The sequence below is a fragment of the Salvelinus namaycush genome, chromosome 4 (assembly GCF_016432855.1).
Source record: "Salvelinus namaycush isolate Seneca chromosome 4, SaNama_1.0, whole genome shotgun sequence".
In the NCBI taxonomy this organism is placed as follows: Eukaryota; Metazoa; Chordata; class Actinopteri; order Salmoniformes; family Salmonidae; genus Salvelinus; species Salvelinus namaycush.
The window spans coordinates 75,661,990-75,683,056 of NC_052310.1; the positions used below are offsets into that span (position 1 = coordinate 75,661,990).

General features: G+C 41.6%; 2 protein-coding genes across 3 annotated transcripts; one reads left to right on the forward strand and one right to left on the reverse strand.

The window, feature by feature from the left end:
• The first annotated feature begins 306 nt into the window (after positions 1 to 306).
• Positions 307 to 9,110, forward strand: LOC120046829 (ras-related protein Rab-4A-like). Of its 2 annotated transcripts, XM_038992368.1 has the most exons (8): positions 307 to 1,658; positions 2,163 to 2,243; positions 2,421 to 2,535; positions 3,230 to 3,292; positions 5,591 to 5,745; positions 6,679 to 6,774; positions 6,914 to 7,058; positions 8,277 to 9,110. In XM_038992368.1, the coding sequence occupies exons 1-7, from the start codon at positions 1,643 to 1,645 to the stop codon at positions 7,027 to 7,029; spliced, it is 642 nt and encodes a 213-aa protein (XP_038848296.1). In that variant the 5' UTR covers positions 307 to 1,642; the 3' UTR covers positions 7,030 to 7,058; positions 8,277 to 9,110. The 2 variants fall into 2 exon arrangements, with proteins under 2 accessions (XP_038848296.1, XP_038848295.1); XM_038992367.1 differs by lacking the exon at positions 307 to 1,658 and having other exon boundaries at positions 1,676 to 2,243.
• A 7,860-nt stretch (positions 9,111 to 16,970) lies between these two features.
• Positions 16,971 to 20,612, reverse strand: ccsapb (centriole, cilia and spindle-associated protein b). Its single transcript, XM_038990670.1, has 4 exons — positions 20,554 to 20,612; positions 19,509 to 19,868; positions 17,421 to 17,695; positions 16,971 to 17,191 (listed from the first exon to the last, which is right to left on the reverse strand). Exons 2-4 carry the CDS (start codon positions 19,843 to 19,845, stop codon positions 17,021 to 17,023), a joined length of 783 nt encoding a protein of 260 aa, XP_038846598.1. The 5' UTR covers positions 19,846 to 19,868; positions 20,554 to 20,612; the 3' UTR covers positions 16,971 to 17,020.
• Between the last annotated feature and the right edge of the window lie 455 nt (positions 20,613 to 21,067).

Below are 21,067 nucleotides of genomic sequence, written 5' to 3' on the forward strand. Positions count from 1 at the left end.
TGTTTATACGTGCAAACTATTGTTTGTACAGATGAACGTGGTACCTTCAGGCGTTTGGAAATTGCTCCCAAGGATGAACCAGACTTATGGAGGTCTACAATTTTTTTTATCTGAGGTCTTGGCTGATTTCTTTTGATTTTCCCATGATGTCAAGCAAAGAGGCACTGAGTTTGAAGGTAGGCCTTGAAATACATCCACAGGTACACCTCTAATTGACTCAAATTATGTCAATTAGCCTATCAGAAGCTTCTAAAGCCATGACATCATTTTCTGGAATTTTCCAAGCTGTTTAAAGGCACAGTCAACTTAGTGTATGGAAACTTCCGACTTCAACTGTACCACTATAGGCTATATATACCACTGAAGACTGAGCTTCTCCTACTTATATGTATTCTTTGCATATATTATCTGTAAATGGTTTACTATAGTTTTCTGCATCGTATTGGTAGCCTACTTGTTTTTATTTTGTAGACAATATCAATTTTATTCTGAGACAAACAATATGCCTAGGTCTATACAGAAGCTCATGTACAATCTGATTCAATCATACATGAACCATTAGACAGGTATAACTTGTGAAGTAATATTTATGTAATTGCCTTTGCATTTCACCTTCAATGTACATGTACTTTACTCTGTAGGAATCGGGCAAACCATACAAGAAAATGACCTATAAACAAACAACCTGTTCTACAGTATAAACTGTGTGACACCGAGCCCTGAATGCTGATTGGCTAACAGCCGCGGTATATTAGACCACAAACAACCTGTTCTACAGTATACCATGTTTACCACCAAGCTTCTCTTCTTATGAGAAGCTGCAATAGCAGGTTCTTTGTGTACTGATCAATCTTAATAAATAGCTATCCTTTATTATAGATAGGCACAACTACACATCTAACTATAACATAGACCAAGACTAGACAAGCTAAATATCTAAGTTCATTATAGATTTAGGTCTAGGCCAACTAAATCAAACCAATCATACCAACTAGACATCTAACTAGTCTTTAGTATATCAGTATATAGACCAACATACTTGGCCTCTACCCCTAGATCCAGACCAACTAGACTTAAGATCGTGGCCAACTATGAGACCAAATATTGTTGAAAGCCAGTCTGTTTGTGCCATCATACCGATGCTTTGTCACTCATTGTCATGCAAACATGTGTGGCTTGACAATGATAGCAGATCTGAGACCAGGCTAGCTCTAATCAAGACAAAATGCTAACAACATGTCTAGCTAGACAATAGATCTAAAACCAATAGTAATAGTTGAAAAAAGCACACATTTTCTGAATAAAATGTACCTATTCCAGTTTAAAATATAGATCTGGGTGTTAGAAATAGAAGTAATACAAAAGTAGCCTAATCCGATTCCTCTAAAATAGTAATACATTAAGTTAAATGTCTTTCAACATAACTGTAGTTGCTATAATATATAGATATTTTTATGTTGATTGATGCAACTTTTATTTTGAAAAAGCGTTCTACGGGAAGTGAGAGTGAAAATCCAGTAGGATTCACGGATATCATTAGGGATTTTCCTTCAATTATTATTTTTATTTCGAAGCTGCTTTGCCTCAAGAAAAACAAGTGGACATAACTATTTTAACTAGCTAACAAAACACAACCCTGGCCATGTCTGAGACATACGGTAGGAAATATTCACTAGTACAGTAAGGTCGCATTACAATAGATATCCAGAGGCGACGATGGAGCAGGTGTAACGTCATTGCTATGTCTCTATCAAAACAAATAGCCTATGCTAGCTAGCTAACGTTAGCGTTTCCTGTTTACTCGTTGATGGGGGTATAGCTTTAGCTAGATAGCTTGCATCTCTGTCAAATGTCATCATGAGCTAATTGGTTTCTTATCTAGACAATCCTCTACATTTCAGAGAGCGACAGTAGCTAACGTTAAATGTCGGCGAAAAAGTAGCTAGCTATACATGAAGCAAAAAAAATGCGTTAGTTCAGCTAACGTTAGTTATAGCAAGCTGATTAAGCCGGGTGCTGTGCTGCTGGATGATTGGCATTGCAAATGCGTTGTTCGTGTACACATGTTAACTAGCTAGCTATCCAACTAGCCTAATGAATATGCATGATCTAATGATTACAATGAATATGAATAAAAATGAAGTTTGTTTTCCCTCTTCTAGACTTCCTGTTCAAATTCCTAGTGATTGGGAATGCCGGAACTGGAAAATCATGTCTTCTTCACCAGTTTATTGAGAAGAGATGTAAGTCCTGTCCAATGCCTGGATTGTACTGACATGTACTTCCTATCTAGCTAGCTATAACATGTATTTTAGGTACAAGCTACACTTTAAGGTTAAAAGAGCTTTGAATCAATAAATATGTTGTGATCAACTGATGTGTTGTGCTATTAACATGAAACGATTTAATTTAAATCGCAGTCAAAGACGATTCGAATCACACCATCGGAGTGGAGTTTGGCTCAAAGATAATCAACGTGGGGAACAAATATGTCAAACTCCAAATCTGGGACACTGCAGGACAAGAGAGATTCAGGTATGATACAAGACAGCATTTCACATACCTACTCATACTGTGGCAGGGCATCAGACATTTTATTCAAACCAGCTTGTGTAACAGTATAACTTTACGTCCGTCCCCTCGCCCCGACCCGGGCGCGAACCAGGGACCCTCTGCACACATCAACAACAGTCACCCACGAAGCGTCGTTACCCATCGCTCCACAAAAGCCGCGGCCCTTGCAGAGCAAGGGGAACCACTACTTCTCGGTTTCAGAGCAAGTGACGTAACTGATTGAAACGCTATTAGCGCGTACCCGCTAACTAGCTAGCCATTTCACATCCGTTACACTTGGACCGTTTCATCTCCAGGCGACCATTAGAGAACTGGTGCCAGATCCTTAGAACAGTAAGGAAATAAATAATGGCCAATATGGCCATAATTTATTTTAGCGCTGCTAAAATGCTGATGTTGGGGAGTTACTAATGTGGAGTGCAGCTAAAATTCTGAAGCACTACTACTGAGCACCATGTAGGATTTTGTTTTGCGACTTGGATGGCACCTGATCATCTTTGGAGGACAGCACTAAATGCTGTTATGTATAGCTAGCTATATTTGGAGTAGGAGATGGATAATGTCAATTTAATAAATGCAGTTCTGATGTGTAAAATGTCCCAGGTGGTTCAATGATGTATTTCAAAGTGATGTTACAATTGTTATTCTCTCCCAGATCTGTGACGCGGAGTTACTACAGAGGCGCTGCAGGAGCGCTGCTTGTGTATGACATCACCAGGTAAGTCAGGAGAAATAATACATGCTTTATTATGGGTTACCTTCAAGGAGTATGCTGTTTTGGAGCTGTTGTAACAGTTTAACTTTATGTCCGTCCCCTCGCGCGAACCAGGGACCGTCTGCACACATCAACAACAGTTATCTACGAAGCATCGTTACCCATCGCTCCACAGAGCAAGGGGAACCACTACTTCAAGGTCTCAAAGCGAGTGACGTAACCGATTGAAACGCTATTAGCGCGCACCACCGCTAACTAGCTAGCCATTTCACATCCGTTACACTCACCCCCCTTTCGACCTCCTCCTTTTCCGCAGCAACCAGTGATCCGGGTCAACAGCATCAATGTAACAGTTTAACTTTACGTCCGTCCCCTCATCCCGACCCGGGCGCGAACCAGGGACCCTCTGCACACATCAACAACAGTCACCCATGAAGCATCGTTACCCATCGCTCCACAAAAGCCGTGGCCCTTGCAGAGCAAGGGGAACCACTACTTCAAGGTCTCAAAGCGAGTGACGTAACCGATTGAAACGCTATTAGCGCGCACCACCACTAACTAGCTAGCCATTTCACATCCGTTACACTGTCATCCATCTTTGTGAATAAACAACAAATGTTTCTAAAAAGACATATTGAATTTAGTACATGAGCACGACTCTAGGGGACCTAAACTCAGGGAAAAAAGAAACATCCTCTCACTGTCAACTGCGTATATTTTCAGCAAACTTAACGTGTAAATATTTGTATGAACATAACAAGATTCAACAACTGAGACATAAACTGAACAAGTTCCACAGACATGTGACTAAAATAAATGGAATAATGTGTCCCTGAACAAAGGGGGGGGTCAAAATCAAAAGTAACAGTCAGTTTCTGGTGTGCCACCAGCTGCATTAAGTACTGCAGTGCATCTCCTCCTCGTGGACTGCACCCGATTTGTCAGTTCTTGCTGTGAGATGTTACCCCACTCTTCCACCAAGGCACCTACAAGTTCCCAGACTTTTCTAGGGGGAAATGGCCCTAGTCCTCACCATCCGATCCAACAGGTCCCAGACGTGCTCAATGGGATTGAGATCCGGGCTCTTCGCTGGCCATGGCAGAACACTGACATTCCTGTCTTGCAGGAAATCACGCACAGAACGAGCAGTATGGCTGGTGGCATTGTCATGCTGGAGGGTCATGTCAGGATGAGCCTGCAGGAAGGGTACCACATGAGGGAGGAGGATGTCTTCCCTGTAACGCACAGCGTTGAGATTGCCTGCAATGACAACAAGCTCAGTCCGATGATGCTGTGACACACCGCCCCAGACCATGACGGACCCTCCACTTCCAACTCAATTCCGCTCCAGAGTACAGGCCTCGGTGTAACGCTCATTCCTTCAACAATAAACACGAATTCCACCAACACCCCTGGTGAGACAACCACGACTCGTCAGTGAAGAGCACTTTTTCCCAGTCCTGTCTGGTCCAGCGACGGTGGGTTTGTGCCCATAGGTGACGTTGTTGCTGGTGATGTCTGGTGAGGACCTGCCTTACAACAGGCCTATAAACCCTCAATCCAGCATCGCTCAGCCTATTGAGGACAGTCTGAGCACTGATGGAGGGATTGTGCGTTCCTGGTGTTGCCATCCTGTACCTGTCCTGCAGGTGTGATGTTTCGGATGTACCGATCCTGTGCAGGTGTTGTTACACGTGGTCTGCCACTGCGAGGATGATCAGCTGTGCGTCCTGTCTCCCTGTAGCGGTGTCTTAGGACATTGCAATTTATTGCCCTGGCCACATCTGCAGTCCTCATGCCTCCTTGCAGCATGCCTAAAGCACGTTCACGCAGATGAGCAGGGACCATGGGCATCTTTCTTTTGGTGTTTTTCATAGTCAGTAGAAAGGCCTCTTTAGTGTCCTAAGTTTTCATAACTGTGACCTTAATTGCCTACCGTCTGTAAGCTGTTAGTGTCTTAACGACCGTTCCACAGGTGCATGTTCATTAATTGTTCATGGTTTATTGAACAAGCATGGGAAACAGTGTTTAAACCCTTTACAATGAAGATCTGCGAAGTTATTTGGATTTTTACGAATTATCTTTAAAAGACAGGGTCCTTTAAAAAGGGACGTTTATTTTTTTGCTGAGTTTAGATATATGACTCATTGGTAGCACATTGGCTCCTGTCATCTTTTTTTGGAAACACTGCTCTAACCTTTCTAAAGTCAAATTTGATTCATGGAAACAACCATCTCATCTGTGTCTTCACTGCTCTCGTCCTCTCAATCTATTTTATCTATCTGACCTCATCGTCCTCAGCCGGGAAACCTACAACGCCTTGACAAACTGGCTGACAGACGCCAGGATGCTGGCCAGCCAAAATATTGTCATCATCCTGTGTGGTAACAAGAAGGACTTGGACGCAGACAGGGAGGTCACCTTCCTGGAGGCGTCTCGCTTTGCTCAGGAAAATGGTGGGTTTTAGTATGAATGATGATCCCGCTTAACACTGAAATCCAACGGCGGTATGTATCAAGCGTCTGACTGGGAGTGCTGATTCAGGAGCAGGTCTTCTGTCATTTTAGTCATTGTGTTCAAGAAAGCTAAGCTGATCCTAGATCAGCACTCCTGCTCTAAAACGCTTGTTATATATCACCCAAAAAGGTAGCTCCTACCCTCTAGACACTGCTGTAGACCTGAACGTCTAGGAATTCCACAGACGCCAAGGTGAAGCAATTACCATAAGATCCTAATTTGAGTGTTTTCCATGCCCCACTAGAGGTCACTGTAGGACAACACTGTGTGAACTAGTGCACACAGAACCTTGGCAGCTTCATGTCCTCCACAGCTAAATGCTGATTTAGGGCTCTATTCAATCCATATCACAGAAGTTCAGTGTTGCAGCGTGATTGAAATTTAAAGGCAATGTTTTCGCATTAGCAGTGACTGTATTCATGGTAAACACTGCTTATGTCCGCTCCAGGTAGAGTCACTTTAACTCTACCTGCATGTACATATTACCTCGAGAAACCGGTGCCCCCGCACATTGGCTCTATACCCGTATCCCCTGTATATAGCCTCGCTATTGTTGTTTTACTGCTGCTCTTTAATTATTTGTTACTTACATTTTTTATTTTTACTCATCTAGTTTTTACTTAACACTTATTTTTCTTAAAACTGCATTGTTGGTTAAGGGCTTGTAAGTAAGCCTTTCACTGTAAGGTCTACACCTGTTGTATTTGGAGCACATGACAAATAACATTTGATTTGAATCAGAAATTACTTTTTAAATTTCCATTGTGCATTCTGTATCACTTCGGCTTTACTTATTGAATAGAGCACTGGGTTTCCTATCCATTAAGGATAGTCCATGTTAATATTGTGTCCCGCTGTCTTGTCTGTTTCAGAGCTGATGTTTCTGGAGACCAGTGCTCTGACAGGGGAGAACGTGGAGGAGGCCTTTGTGCAGTGTGCTAGGAAAATTCTCAACAAGATAGAGTCGGGTATCTCTCGGCTATCAGTGTCTTCTCACCTTAACCAACAGCAATGAAAGCATAGTTTACCAGCTGAACTGTTTCAGCTCAGGGAATTTATTTCAACCTTCCTCTCTCTCTCTCTTTTAATCTCTCTCTTCTCTTCCAGGAGAGTTGGACCCGGAGCGGATGGGATCAGGGATCCAGTACGGAGACGCGGCGCTGCGACAGCTGCGCTCCCCTCGCAGGGGACAGGCCGAGAGCGCCCAGGAATGTGGCTGTTAGTGAACAAGCTCAGTGTGCCCAGATCAAAGGTGAGAGACTGCTGCCTACTGCAAAGGATTCTGGTCTGGGACTTGCCCTGGCGTTATCACACAAGTAACTCAATTAATAGCTCAGTTTAGTGACATCCAAACTGCCGCCTCTCAAAATAGCAGGCACAGATAAAGTTGTAATCGTAGATGTTGCTTTTCACATGTTATATAAGAGGCCATTCAAAAGTCTTCTCCATTTCACAGTTGAGGCAGTTTCATTGCATGGAGCATTTTGAGATGCAAATCCATGAGCTTTAAAGATTTGTCCATAATTCACCAAATGCTGAAAGACTGCTAGTTTGATCGCCATTATTGTTGTCAGTTTCATCTGTTAATTTAAGCTCATCACATGCCCCCTCGGAGACGGGTTCGAGCCCTTAACTACTTCATGTACCCCTCTATATCTGTCCGTACATTAAAATGTGGATCAGAAATAAAATAAAACATTGTCAGAATGCTGATGCATGTACTTCTCAAATGGTTTCCCTGAATGGTTTGCAATGTTTTATTTTCTGTTGCTCCAACGTGATCTCTGAAACTACTTCAGGGCTAAGTGTAAGTCTGTGTCCCAAATGTAACTCCCTAAGTCTAGAGCCTCTTTATGGTACTGTGTCTCCCCCTGTGGTAATGGGGGGGGGGGGGGGGGTTGGATTGAGGCCAGGGGGCTGTTTTTAGGTATCTCACAGAGGGAGGAGCCATCTATCTATTTCGGTCCTCCAGCTCCCAAGTGGCTAATATGTCGGTGATACAGAACCATAGCCACTCAAACCGACTCCACCTCTTTTGGTAGAGGGGAGGGTAAAGGTCATGAGAATGACGAGCCTCCCTGCTAAGCTGTCTGGATGCGGCTCCACACAACTGGGGTCGATACAGTGTTCCCTCTGGGCAGATATATATTTAACCCGAGATTCTCCTGACTCCTGTTGGGTAAAGGGTCTCTGAAGTGCCTTATTTGGGTGTTGTAGTGTTTCACAAAAATTGCCAGGCATAAATAGAGGGGTACAATGTCTGCAGACAGAAATCATCAATTAGCTTGTTAATTACAGAGTGTAGAGTTGAGTAACTGCCAAGTATTGCCAGCCCGCAGTTGTAACTCTGTTAATTGCACATTGACACAGATGTCTCGGCTAAAGGGGCTAATAAAGGGGCTACAAGATCGCTACTCACCTGTGTGCCTGGGTGTATATTGGATTCAAAGCTCTCTGTCCTTGTTTCCAGGCAGGTTGGTGAAGACCCAGATGACAGATGTAGGGAACATGATACATCGTGGCCGAGCGACTCTTCCCTGACCTTTTTCTAACTTCCCAACTTCCGGATGTTCCATCAGTGATCCATAGAGAGCCCTGGATTTCTGGCCCCAATCTGGAATGCTGAGCTTGTTCCTGGACCCCTCAGACACAGGCAGAGATGCCCCTGTTCCAATCTCCTCTAAGAGTGGACCAAGCCCTTCAATCATCTAGGCCGTATTCATAATGCGTCTCTAAGTCAGAGTGCTGATATTATTTATTTTTCCTCTTAGATCATAATGAATAAGACAACATGGACAGGGGACCTGATCCTCGATCAGCACACTTAATCAGAGACGCTAAATGATTACGGGCCCTGGAATTTTACTTACACCCCTGTACTGCTGCCCTATCCCTACCCACAGCATCTTGCATTATGTACAGTACTATCTGTATAAAGAATATATCATTTAAGTACCTCAAAGCATGTTTTATGGACTGAATATCACAGTATTTCATTATTTGCTGAAGAATAATCAATCAATTTTGACATCACATTTTCCTTTGTCATGTTACGGTGAGAATTATCAATCAGGACTGTCTCACGCCTGCTGGTTGCATCGACCTGTTTGTCATGTTACGGTGAGAATTATCAATCGGCACTGTCTCACGCCTGCCGTTTCATTGACCCGTTTGTCATGTTCTTTGTGTTGATATTATTAGTTGTTTTCCCTAATTGTTATGACTCATGCTTTTAAAAATGTACTCTCAATAATATAGCTACTCTTTTTTTAAATAAAGTATAACAAAATTGTGTAAATTGTGACAAGGTGATTCCTCTTACTTTATTAAGTGTGTCTGTAATATCCATTTCGAATACTTGGTAACACTACAAATGAAGTTGCTGTTCTACCTGTAATAACACTGTAATTACTATAGTAAGTCTACCTGTGTAACACTAATTACTATAGTAATATAATACCTGTATAATAACACTTCCTATAGTAACGTTTTACCTGTGTAATAACACTAATTACTGTAGTAATATTCTACCTGTGCAAAAACACCAATTACTATAGTAACATTCTACCTGTGTAATAACACTTTCTATACACATTCTACCTGTGTAATAACACTTACTATAACATTCTACCTGTAATTAATTACTATAGTAAGTCTACCTGTGTAGATCATCAAGGACAACAACCACCCGAGCCACTGCCTGTTCACCCCGCTATCATCCAGAAGGTGAGGTCAGTACAGGTGCATCAAAGCTGGGACCGAGAGACTGAAAAACAGCTTCTATCTCAAGGCCAGTAGACTGTTAAACAGCCATCACTAACATTGAGTGGCTGCTGCCAACATACTGACTCAAATCTCTAGCCACTTTAATAATAAAAAATTGGATGTAATAAATGTTTCAATAGTCACTTTAAACAATACCACTTTATATAATGTTTACATACCCTATATTACTCATCTCATATGTATATACTGTACTCTATACCATTTACTGCATCTTGCCTATGCCGTTCAGCCATCGCTCATCCATATATTTATATGTACATATTCTTATTCATTCCTTTACACTTGTGTGTGTGTATAAGGTAGTTGTTGTGAAATTGTTAGATTACTTGTTAGGTATTACTGTATGGTCGGAACTAGAAGCACAAGCATTTTACTACACTCGCATTAACATCTGCTAACCATGTGTATGTGACCAATAAAATTTGATTCAATAAAACTAGTAACAGTCTAATTAGTAATAGCTGTGTAATTGTATAGTTATGGAGTTGTGCAGGTTTTGTTATTAAATAGGTGTATAAGCTGGCTCACAGACTGGCAGCTAATGCACGGTGATCTACTTACCTTTTGACACCTTGCACCAAAGTTAATATTGACGCCAGTCATTTCATTCAATTACCCTTTTCCCAATGCAGATCGGGACTTTTCAGTTCCCTGTTAGAAATGGCAGGCTCCAGAATGTCATTGTGTCTCTGCTTAGATTGACCGTTTGCTGGAGCAAGATCGCTATATATTAATATGGTTCCCGAGACATGTAACACTTCATCAGGCTCGACGTGACTGCAGATATGACAACCTGCAATGCCACCATTGTGTTGAGATGACTGACAGTAAATCCACTGATCCCCTCCCCCCCTCAGGGTAGGACCGATCTACTAGTTTTTTGAAGATTATGACGTTCATCATGAGAGAAGGCACTGCCAGTTACAGTACAGAAAATGCCCATCACTACTACATGATGGTATGTCCTCTCCCCACCTTCCGTCTTGTCCCCTTAATGTAACACATGAGCATAGTAATGGATGGCATTGTCCATATTTTTGTTAATTGACATTCCAACATTAGATATAATTTGAGGCATATTTGTGGTTGTGCTGACGAATTGTTGAGTATCCAGGTGAAATATGCCTTTCAATCTCATTACTGTCATAAATATTTTCTGTTGGATGTTTTCCAAGTCACACAATTCAGTAAAAAAAGTAGTTTATTCATTATTTTAAGCATAGCACACAATATCAAAATGCAATCTGATCTCAGTATCAGTACCATTAAATGTGTAAAAGCGTAAACATTTAAGTTTGAACATACAAAATAACACTTAAACAAGACAATAGTGGAGACATTTTTCATCTGTTGGAGCTGGACATTAGCTCCCTCCTTACAGGTTGTCTGTGATCTAGACTCACTAGTCCTACTGGCTTTATTCCAAGTAATGTAGCCTCACATAAACATATTGACTTTAGCACCGACAAGTCATTATACTGACAGGAAGATGTCCCATAGCTTGAAGTAAATCAAGACCTCAATGTAATGGCTGCAGTAAATTGTTATTGTTCTATACTTCACAACATCGACATTTTGTGTACTGCAGCTTACTCACACAGATATCAGTGAATCAAATGTTATCCGGTACTGGTAGATTATTACATGTCATGCATCCTGTGGTTATGATCATTGTAATCGAAGGCATTGGCCCTGTTGTAGCTATTTGAAACATAATATTAGTTATTTACAACGTATTGCATCTATTTATTGCTCATTATTTAATCCAAATTAGTTCTAAACGTTGTCTTATGGTCTTTTACATGGAAATAAAACCTGTGGTGTTAAAACATAATACTGACAAATCAAATTAATATATGATAACAGAAGACCATAACATAATACTGAACCACCCCAAAAAATAGATTTGACCATGAGAACATCCACATAAAGTACATTTTGACCTTCATTATCTACAGTATGTACAGAACGTTGTCACTGAGGGCAATGTGCTATTGAGGTCACTTTTGGGAGAATTTTATCAATGACATCTATGCTGTGTCCAGATTGTCATACCTTCACACGGTTCCTGTACCATACAGTATTACTTGCAGTGCACACAAGGAGCGCTATTTCTTTCCAAACTTAAAAAATAACGCAAAAAGCTCATTTAGGCAGCAGGGATCTTGATACAGGAGGGAATTGATTGTTTCAGTTGTAACCAATAAGCTTGATCTTGCAGGTCAGCAAACCAAATGCATAGCTGGAGTCCTGAGCTGGAAATAACTATCTAACGTGCCAAATAAATGAACTTTTAGTTAGTTATAAGCAGTGGCGTAGCACGTGCCCTCTGCTAGATGGTTTTGAAAATCATACTGTCTGTATTTCAAAGAACCCCAGTATACCGCCTAAGCCTAATGCCTCCTGAGAATAACCCTTGGCTGGGGGCTGGGGCCTGGCGGTGCAATAAGCTGAGACCAGGACTATCTAGTGTCATTCTGTGTATAAATACCTTTGGACGGTGGTATTGGGATTTCACAAACAGAGGACTATTTAGTGCACATTGTTACTGCAAGATAAATAATTCCAGCATTCAGAGGATTTTGTGCATGACCGTTGTGAAACTTGAATTAAGTTAATGCATGATTTGGATGCAATACTTTGTAGGGACTAAGGAATATACAGTACCAGTCAAAAGTTTGGGCACATCTACTCATTCAAGGGTTTTTCTTTATTTTTTACTATTTTCTACATTGTAGAATAATAGTGAAGACATCAAAACTATGAAATAACACATATGGAATCATGTAGTAACCCTCAAATTTAAACAAATCCAAATATATTTTATATTTCAGATTCTTCAAAGTAGCCACCATTTGCCAAGAGTGTGCAAACCTGTCATCTAGGCATTCTCTCAACCAGCTTCACCTGGAATGCTTTCCAACAGTCTTGAAGGAGTTCCCACATATGCTGAGCACTTGTTGGCTGCTTTTCCATCACTCTGCGGTCCAACTCATCCCAAACCATCTCAATTTGGATGAGGTTGGGGGATTGTGGAGGCCAGGCCATCTAATGCAGCACTACATCACTCTCCTTACTGGTCAAATAGCCCATACACAGCCTGGAGGTGTGTTGGGTGATTGTCCTGTTGAAAAACAAATGATAGTCCCACTAAGCCCAAACCACATGGGATGGCGTATTGCTGCAGAATGCTGTGGTAGCCATGCTGGTTAAGTGTGCCTTGAATTCTAAATAAACCACTGGCAGTGTCACCACAAAGCACCCCCACACCTCCTCCTCCATTCTTCACGGTGGGAACCACACATGCGGAGATCATCCATTCACCTACACTGTGTCTCACAAAGACACGGCGGTTGGAACCAAAAATCTCAAATTTGGACTCATCATACCAAAGGACAGATTTCCACCAGTCTAATGTCCATTGCTCGTGTTTCTTGGACAAAACAAGTCTCTTCTTCTTATTGGTGTCCTTTAGTAGTGGTTTCTTTGCAGCAATTCGACCATGTAGGCCTGATTCACGCGGTCTCCTCTGAACACATGATGTTGATGTCTTACTTGAACTCTGGGAAGCATTTATTTGGGCTGCAATTTCTGAGGCTGGTAACTCTAATGAACTTATCCTCTGCAGCAGAGGTAATTCTGGGTCTTCCTTCCCTGTGGCGGTCCTCGTGAGAGCCAGTTTCATCATAGCGCTTGATGGTTTTTGCGACTGCACTTGAAGAAACTTGAAAAGTTCTTGAAATGTTCCAGATTGACTGACCTTCATGTCTTAAAGTAATGATGGACTGTCGTTCCTCTTTGCATATTTTAGCTGTTTTTGACATAATATGGACTTGGTCTTTTACCAAATAGGGCTATCTTCTGTATACTAACCCTACCTAGTCACAACACAACTGATTGGCTCAAAACGCATTAAGAAGGAAAAAAATTACACAAATGAACTTTTAAGAAGGTACACCTGTTCATTTAAATGCTTTCCAGGTAACTACCTCATGAAGCTGGTTGAGAGAATGCCAGTGTGTGCAAAGCTATCAAGGCAACGAGTGACTACTTTGAAGAATCTTAAATGTAAAAGATATTTTGATTTGTTTTACACTTTTTTGGTTACTACATGATTCCATGTGTGTTATTTCAGTTTTGAAGTCTTCACTATTATTCTACAATGTAGAAAATAGTAAAGATAAAGAAAAACCCTGGAAGGAGCAGGTGTGTCCAAACTTTTAAGTTTTGAGAATGACACAAATATTAATTTTCACAAAGTTTGCTGCTTCAGTGCCTTTAGATATTTTTGTCAGATGTTACTATGGAATACTGAAGTATAATTACAAGCATTTCATAAGTCTCAAAGGCTTTTATTGACAATTACATGAAGTTGATGCAAAGAGTCAATATTTGCTGACCCTTGTTTTTCAAGACCTCTGCAATCCGCCCTGGCATGCTGTCAATTAACTTCTGGGCCACATCCTGACTGATGGCAGCCCATTCTTGCATAATCAATGCTTGGAATTTGTCAGAATTTGTGGGTTTTTGTTTGTCTACCCGCCTCTTGAGGATTAACCACAAGTTCTCAATGGGATTAAGGTCTGGGGAGTTTCCTGGCCATGGACTCAAAATATCGATGTTTTGTTCCCCGAGCCACTTAGTTATCACTTTTACCTTATGGCAAGGTGCTCCATCATGCTGGAAAAGGCATTGTTCATCACCAAACTGTTCCTGGATGGTTGGGAGAAGTTGCTCTCAGAGGATGTGTTGGTACCATTCTTTATTCATGGCTGTGTTCTTAGGCAAAATTGTGAGTGAGCCCACTCCCTTGGCTGAGAAGCAACCCCACACATGAATGGTCTCAGGATGCTTTACTGCATGACACAGGACTGATGGTAGCGCTCACCTTGTCTTCTCCGGACAAGCTTTTTTCCGGATACCCCAAACAATCGGAAAGGGGATTCATCAGAGAAAATGACTTTACCCCAGTCCTCAGCAGTCCAAACCCTGTCCCTTTTGCAGAATATCAGTCTGTCCCTGATGTTTTTCCTGGAGAGAAGTGGCTTCTTTGCTGCCCTTCTCCAAAAGTTCTCCACCAGGCCATCCTCCAAAGTCTTTGCCTCACTGTGCGTGCAGATGCACTCACACCTGCCTGCTGCCATTCCTGAGCAAGCTCTGTACTGGTGGTGCCCCAATCCCGCAGCTGAATCAACTTTAGGAGACGGTCCTGGCGCTTGCTGGACATTCTTGGGCGCCCTGAAGCCTTCTTCACAACAATTGAACCGCTCTCCTTGAACTTCTTGATGATCCGATAAATGGTTGATTTAGGTGCAATCTTACTGGCAGCAATATCCTTGCCTGTGAAGCTCTTTTTGCGCAAAGCAATGATGACGGCACGTGTTTCCTTGCAGGTAACCATGAATGACAGAGGAAGAACAATGATTCCAAGCACCACCCTCCTTTTGAAGCTTCCAGTCAGTTATTCGAACTCAACCAGCATGACAGAGTGATCCCAGCCTTGTCCTCGTCAACACTCACACCTGTGTTGACGAGAGAATCACTGACATGATGTCAGCTGGTCCTTTTGTGGCAGGGCTGAAATGCAGTGGAAATGTTTTTGGGGGATTCAGTTCATTTGCATGGCAAAGAGGGACTTTGCAATTAATTATAATTCATCTGATCACTCTTCATAACATTCTGGAGTATATGCAAATTACCATCATACAAACTGAGGCAGCAGACTTTGTGAAAATTAATATTTGTGTCATTCTCAAAACTTTTGGCCACGACTGTACTGTATGAACATTAAAACGTTTTAAAAGCTGTGAGAAAAGCATGGTGAATTCAAACTTTGGAAACAAAATCATTCTTTATGTTTTCTATTTGATAACGAATACCATATTCCCCATCCTATGTTTATCACAAGTATTGCACTCTACAGTGAGGGAAAAAAGTATTTGATCCCCTGCTGATTTTGTACGTTTGCCCACTGACATAGAAATTATCTGTCTATAATTTTAATGGTAGGTTTATTTGAACAGTGAGAGACAGAATAACAACAACAAAATCCAGAAAAACACATGTCAAAAATGTTATAAATTGATTTGCATTTTAATGAGGGAAATAAGTATTTGACCCCCTCTCAATCAGAAAGATTTCTGGCTCCCAGGTGTCTTTTATACAGGTAACGAGCTGAGATTAGGAGCACGCTCTTAAAGGGAGTGCTCCTAATCTGTTTGTTACCTGTATAAAAAAGACACCTGTCCACAGAAGCAATCAATCAATCAGATTCCAAACTCTCCACCATGGCCAAGACCAAAGAGCTCTCCAAGGATGTCAGGGACAAGATTGTAGACCTACACAAGGCTGGAATACGCTACAAGACCATCGCCAAGCAGCTTGGTGAGAAGGTGACAACAGTTGGTGCGATTATTCGCAAATGGAAGAAACACAAAAGAACTGTCAATCTCCCTCGGCCTGGGGCTCCATGCAAGAGCTCACCTCGTGGTTGCAATGATCATGAGAACGGTGAGGAATCAGCCCAGAACTACACGGGAGGATCTTGTCAATGATCTCAAGGCAGCTGGGACCATAGTCACCAAGAAAACAATTGGTAACACACTACGCCGTGAAGGACTGAAATCCTGCAGCGCCCGCAAGGTCCCCCTGCTCAAGAAAGCACATATACATGCCCGTCTGAAGTTTGCCAATGAACATCTGAATGATTCAGAGGACAACTGGGTGAAAGTGTTGTGGTCAGATGAGACCAAAATGGAGCTCTTTGATATCAACTCGCCGTGTTTGGAGGAGGAGGAATGCTGCCTTTGACCCCAAGAACACCATCCCCACCGTCAAACATGGAGGTGGAAACATTATGCTTTGGGGTTGTTTTTTCTGCTAAGGGGACAGGACAACTTCACCGTATCAAAGGGACGATGGACATGTACCGTCAAATCTTGGGTGAGAACCTCCTTCCCTCAGCCAGGGCATTGAAAATGGGTCGTGGATGGGTATTCCAGCATGACAATGACCCAAAACACACGGCCAAGGCAACAAAGGAGTGGCTCAAGAAGAAGCACATTAAGGTCCTGGAGTGGCCTAGCCAGTCTCCAGACCTTAATCCCATAGAAAATCTGTGGAGGGAGCTGAAGGTTCGAGTTGCCAAACATCAGCCTCGAAACCTTAATGACTTGGAGAAGATCTGCAAAGAGGAGTGGGACAAAATCCCTCCTGAGATGTGTGCAAACCTGGTGGCCAACTACAAGAAACGTCTGACCTCTGTGATTGCCAACAAGGGTTTTGCCACCAAGTACTAAGTCATGTTTTGCAGAGGGGTCAAATACTTATTTCCCTCATTAAAATGCAAATCAAGTTGTAATATTTTTGACATGCGTTTTTCAAAATAAGCAGGGGATTAAATACTTTCCCCCCCTCACTGTATATCTATCAGGACCTGGCAGAAAAGCAGCGCATGTACTCTGTCATCCAGGGGTCAAAGTCAGGTTTGGTCATGGTCACTTTCTCCAGCTCTGCAGACCGCACTCTCCACTTGTCCACTTTCTGCACCTGCTTCTCAACCTCCCGTCTGGTTTTGGCCCGTAATGCAGACTGGTGGATCTGAGGACCACAACAAGAGTTAATGCAGACTGGTGGATCTGAGAACCACAAGAGTTAGTGAAATGAAGTAAAGGAATACTATGGGCCAGTTACCGGAGATTTTCCATTGAACATTCTTTTTAGTTCAGGACTAGGCTTAATCTGGGTCTGAGAAACCGCCCCATTGACCTACTACACTTAAACACTTGACAGACCTTTTGGAATTTGCATTGGCTGAGTGAGTAATCACCTCCTTGGTTGATGCAGCTGGACCCACATTGTGAGTTTTCTTCCTAGCCATCTCAGCTGGCTTATCACCCCCTCCATACAGGGCAAATGGGTGCCTGTTTTTCTTGTCAGTCTCTTTGGGCTTCTGTAGCTGGCTCCATGCCCTGAGGGGCTTTCTGGACTGTTTGGTTTTAGTTTGGGCCTCTGGCTTCTTCCCTGACTCAGAGGCAATTAATCCTTGTCCCAGCTTCTCTTCCTCTATCTCTCCACAGCCTCTGTCCACAGCACCCTGTACATCTAGGAAGGGATGAGGAATACTCATGAGTTCAATAATTGTTTTAGTATACCTTAGTTTTTAATATGTGCAAGTGTTGTAGGAAGAAACAGTTAACTTCTTACGGCTTGACAACTGCCAGTGAAAGTGCAGGGCGCCAAATTCAAACAACAGAAATCTCATAATTAAAATTCCTCAAATATACAAGTATTTTACACCATTTTAAAGATAAACTTGTTGTTAATCCCACCACAGTGTCCGATTTCAAAAAGGCTTTACGACAAAAGCACACCATCTGATTATGTTAGGTCAGTACCTAGTCACAGAAAAACACAGCCATTTTTCCAGCCAAAGAGAGGACTCACAAAAAGCAGAAAGAGAGAAAATGAATCACTAACCTTTGATGATCTTCATCAGATGACACCCATAGGACTTCATGTTACACAATACATGTATGTTTTATGTGATAAAGTTCATATTTATATCCAAAAATCTTAGTTTACATTGGCGCGTTATGTTCAGTAATGTTTTGCCTCCAAAACATCCGGCGATTTTGCAGAGCCACATTATTTTACAGAAATACTCATAATAAACATTGATAAAAGATACAAGTGTTATGCATGGAATTATATATAAACTTCTCCTTAATGCAACCGCTGTGTCCGATTTCAAAAAAACTTTACGGAAAAAGCACACCATGCAATAATCTGAGTACGGCGCTCAGACACAAAAACAAGCCATAAAGGTACCCGCCATGTTGTGGAGTCAACAGAAGTCAGAAATAGCATTATAAATATTCACTTACCTTCTGATGATCTTCATCAGAATGCACTCCCAGGAATCCGTTCCACAATAAATGTTTGTTTTGTTCGATAAAGTCCATAATTTATGTCCAAATACCTCCTTTTTGTTTGCGCGTTTCGTTCAAAAATCCACATTCATGACGCGCAGGCCAGACGAAAAGCCCAAAAATTCCATTACAGTTCGTAGAAACATGTCAAACGATGTATAGAATCAATCTTTAGGATGTTTTTAACATTAATCTTCAATAATGTTTCAACCGGAGAATTCCTTTGTCTTTAGAAACGAAAAGGAACGCAGCTACCTCTCACGGGGGCTCGCCTGAGTGAGCTCGTGGCACTCTGCCAGACTCCTGACTCAAATAGCTCTCATTCCCTCGTCCTTCACAGTAGAAGCCTGAAACAAGGTTCTAAAGACTGTTGGCAATCTAGTGGAAGCCTTAGGGAGTGCAATATGACCCCATAGACACTGTATATTGGATAGGCAAACCTACAAACCTCAGATTTCCCACTTCCTGGTTGGATTCCTTCTCAGGTTTTTGCCTGCCATATGAGTTCTGTTATACTCACAGACATCATTCAAACAGTTTTAGAAACTTCAGAGTGTTTTCTATCCAAATCTAATAATATGCACATCTTAGCTTCTGGGCCTGAGTAGCAGGCAGTTTACTCTGGGCACCTTATTCATCCAAGCTACTCTATACTGCCCCCAGCCATAAGAAGTTAACAGACAGAGGGTGTGATATAAATATGTTGTATCTTTCCATCTTAACATATCAGTATGAGAGTCCTATTGTTTCATTATTTATTTGTTTTATTTTAACATTATTTGACCAGGCAGAGACCATGTACAACAAAACACGAGTCTTTGGTAGCTGGTAGCTAACAGCTAATTCCCGTCTGCATAAACATCTCAAATATATAGGTGAAATTGTGCAAGACATTGTAAGAAAATTACTGAGGATATATGCATAATGAAACAAACATTTAAATAGTTGATAATAAAACTGTAAACATTGACCTTAAACATGTTTACCAATGGGTGGCGAGGTCTCCGGAGAAGCAACTTCTTCTTGCAGTTCTTCTGAAATGGGGATCTTCTGTTCCAATGGTTCTTTAGGTGGAATCTTTCTCTCACATTCTTGTTGTGATTCTTCTTTTAGGACCAATGGCCCAACTTTATTCTTTTGAGGAGTGGACCTGCTGGATTCCGAGTCACTGTCACTGTTCCAAAACCACGGATTATGAGTTTGTTCCAAAAGCCTTCTCGTCAGTCTGTACTTTATCATCTCCTCATAACACTTGGCGTAGGTTTCCCATTCCGGGTCCTTGAATCTCTTCATATACTCCGTTCGGATCCTCTTTGTAACCATTCTTAATTTCCGTTTGTTAGACCCTTATCAAAAATAAAATGTGTTTGAATTAATTCCTGCCTTGTTACATTGTAAAACTGTTACATAGCAGCGCACAATACCAGACTATACCTTCCCTACTCATCCCGCGCCAGACATTTAAACCAAAACATAGGGACTGTAGAACGAATCCTAGAGAGAAGACGCCAATGGCTGAACAGCTGTGGGGGTGTGATGCACCCGTTGATGCACCCGTTAATGCGCCCGCCCTCTCAAAAAACGTCGTCATACAGAGGATGTTCTTCAAACGACTCTTCTAGATTTTATGCCATAATATTTTCAGTGTAGAGAAATTTGTGTTTTTTTATCATTAATTCTTATTTGAAGCTAAAGCCAATTAGCCATAAAGCTTGTTGTGATGTAATCGTTATTGCATTGCATTCACTATTTAATTTATTATTAAACTGGTATGACATGATTATTATTGTAAGATTAAGCTGATAATAGCATATCAATCTCCATATTCTATTGTCAGAATACACTAAGTAGGAAAATCAAATGACTATATAATGTAGGTAATGTAGTTTACACTGCAACGAATGCAAAATATACAAGATAACTAGATTATGCACGCTGTAGCCTATGCTATTTAATTCTGCACAGAACTATAGAATGTCTGAAAATGTATTGCAAATCGTAGGTTTGAACATTCTAATGTATTATACTTACAGCATATAGATTTACTGGCTCGGATTTCACGGAAGCAAAACACAACAGATGGTGTTTCGTGTGCTGTAATCATAGGCTGGCTACGTCTAAGCCCCGCCCGTAGTTGAGATCCATTTAGAATGCCATTTCCCCCCAACAGGTGGCCGAATATATGAGAATAGGGTGATAATGCACAGACCAAATGAAACATGGTATAAAATGAGTCTGATCAGATGCTTTTAAATAGGTGGTAAATGTTGCCTAGAATACAGGAATGTTGTGGCTAAAATTAATGTCTGCAGAATGCGCTGAGTAACTCTACTTCCGGAGAGCTGGTGCGCAGGGTTTTGCTCCAGCCCTACTATGAGCAACTGCAATCGGTGTGCTAGATAGATAGAGCAATGTTTGGTAAAAATCGTGGGTAGGCCTAGCTGTCTTTCCAAAAGGATGGATGGGGCGGGCGCTTTGAAGAGTTTGAAATGTGTGAGAGATTTTCTCTAAAACTGTGTTCAATTATTTGCCCATGTATTCTAAA